The sequence below is a fragment of the Trichinella spiralis genome (assembly GCF_000181795.1).
Source record: "Trichinella spiralis strain ISS 195 chromosome Unknown Scfld5625, whole genome shotgun sequence".
Lineage (NCBI taxonomy): Eukaryota > Metazoa > Nematoda > Enoplea > Trichinellida > Trichinellidae > Trichinella > Trichinella spiralis.
This window is the reverse complement of record NW_003532564.1, coordinates 1-1,032: the sequence shown is the minus strand read 5'-3', so window position 1 is coordinate 1,032 and position 1,032 is coordinate 1. Positions and strand designations below refer to the sequence as shown.

Sequence of the window (1,032 nt, the reverse complement as noted above, 5' to 3'; positions counted from 1 at the left end):
TAATTTAATTTTAAAGGCGGCAACGTTAGGTGTGGTCTTACAGCCGCAAACAGTAATTCCGATTTGAGACCGCCCTGATCCCTGCACTGCAGGGGACATTTCCAGGGGTCAGCATGCAAGGCTGTTATTTCCGTTTCTGCCAAGCAGTTCTGCGGAAGGTGACGGATCTTGGGATGCGAACCAGCTACATCAATGAAGCAGCAACGAAGAAAAAAGTCAAAATGTTGCTGGCAACGGCTTTTTTGCCGCTTCATGATGTAGCTGCTGCTGTGGATCTGTTTGGCAGAGATGCTACGGGTTCAATAGCAGCCTTGTTCAATTACTTCCGAATGGAATGGATGCCCTATGACAGACTGCCTCTGTGGAATGTGTATAATGTAAATATTCGCACAAACAATGATTTGGAAGACGGGCACTTCAAAATGAACCGACTTGCGGGGAAGCGGCACCTCGGCTTTTATGAACTGCTCCAATTGCTGATTGATGAGCAGGGTTCAACTGAAGCTTTGAATTAGCAGTAACATCAGGTCGGGTTACCTCCAATGATTTGCTGATAAAGAATAAAAAATATGAAGAACTGCAGCTAAGCATAGCAGCGTTGGCTGCAGAATACGATGGCGTTACGCGCACAATGGAGCAGTTCTTGAGAGCTGTGGCGTACCTAGTACCTGAGGGGGAGAATTACTGAGTGCCATCCTTTCCTGTACAACTGCATTGTTTATTTTTTTAATCTTGAACAGTTTTTTATTGCTTTTCTATTGTATGATGTTTTGTTTTATTATATTGCTCGTTTGTAATGTATTGCATTGTATTTTATTATATTTTGTTGTATTGTTGTTCTGTATTGTATTATATTGTATTGTATTGTATTGTATTGTATTGTATTTTATTATGTTATATTGTTATTTTGTATTATACTATGTTATACTTTGTACTGCTGAATAAAGCGTTTAAGTACGATAGATCAGGAGATTCTGTGCTATCCAGAAATAAGTTTTCTGATTGATGCCTTCTCACGTAAACCAAACCACA

General features: G+C 40.0%; 1 protein-coding gene across 1 annotated transcript; it reads left to right on the top strand.

Annotated features, from left to right (window-relative positions):
- The first annotated feature begins 113 nt into the window (after positions 1-113).
- Tsp_14206 (conserved hypothetical protein) lies at positions 114-688 on the top strand. The gene is made up of 2 exons (XM_003366664.1): positions 114-492; positions 576-688. Exons 1-2 carry the CDS (start codon positions 114-116, stop codon positions 686-688), a joined length of 492 nt encoding a protein of 163 aa, XP_003366712.1.
- Positions 689-1,032: the final 344 nt, after the last annotated feature.

Coding starts and splice junctions, on each gene's coding strand:
- Tsp_14206 (XM_003366664.1), top strand. CDS start 114: ATGCAAGGCTGTTATTTCCGTTTCTGCCAAGCAGTTCTGCGGAAGGTG. Junction 493..575: donor ATTGCTGATTGATGAGCAGG/GTTCAACTGAAG, acceptor AAAAATATGAAG/AACTGCAGCTAAGCATAGCA.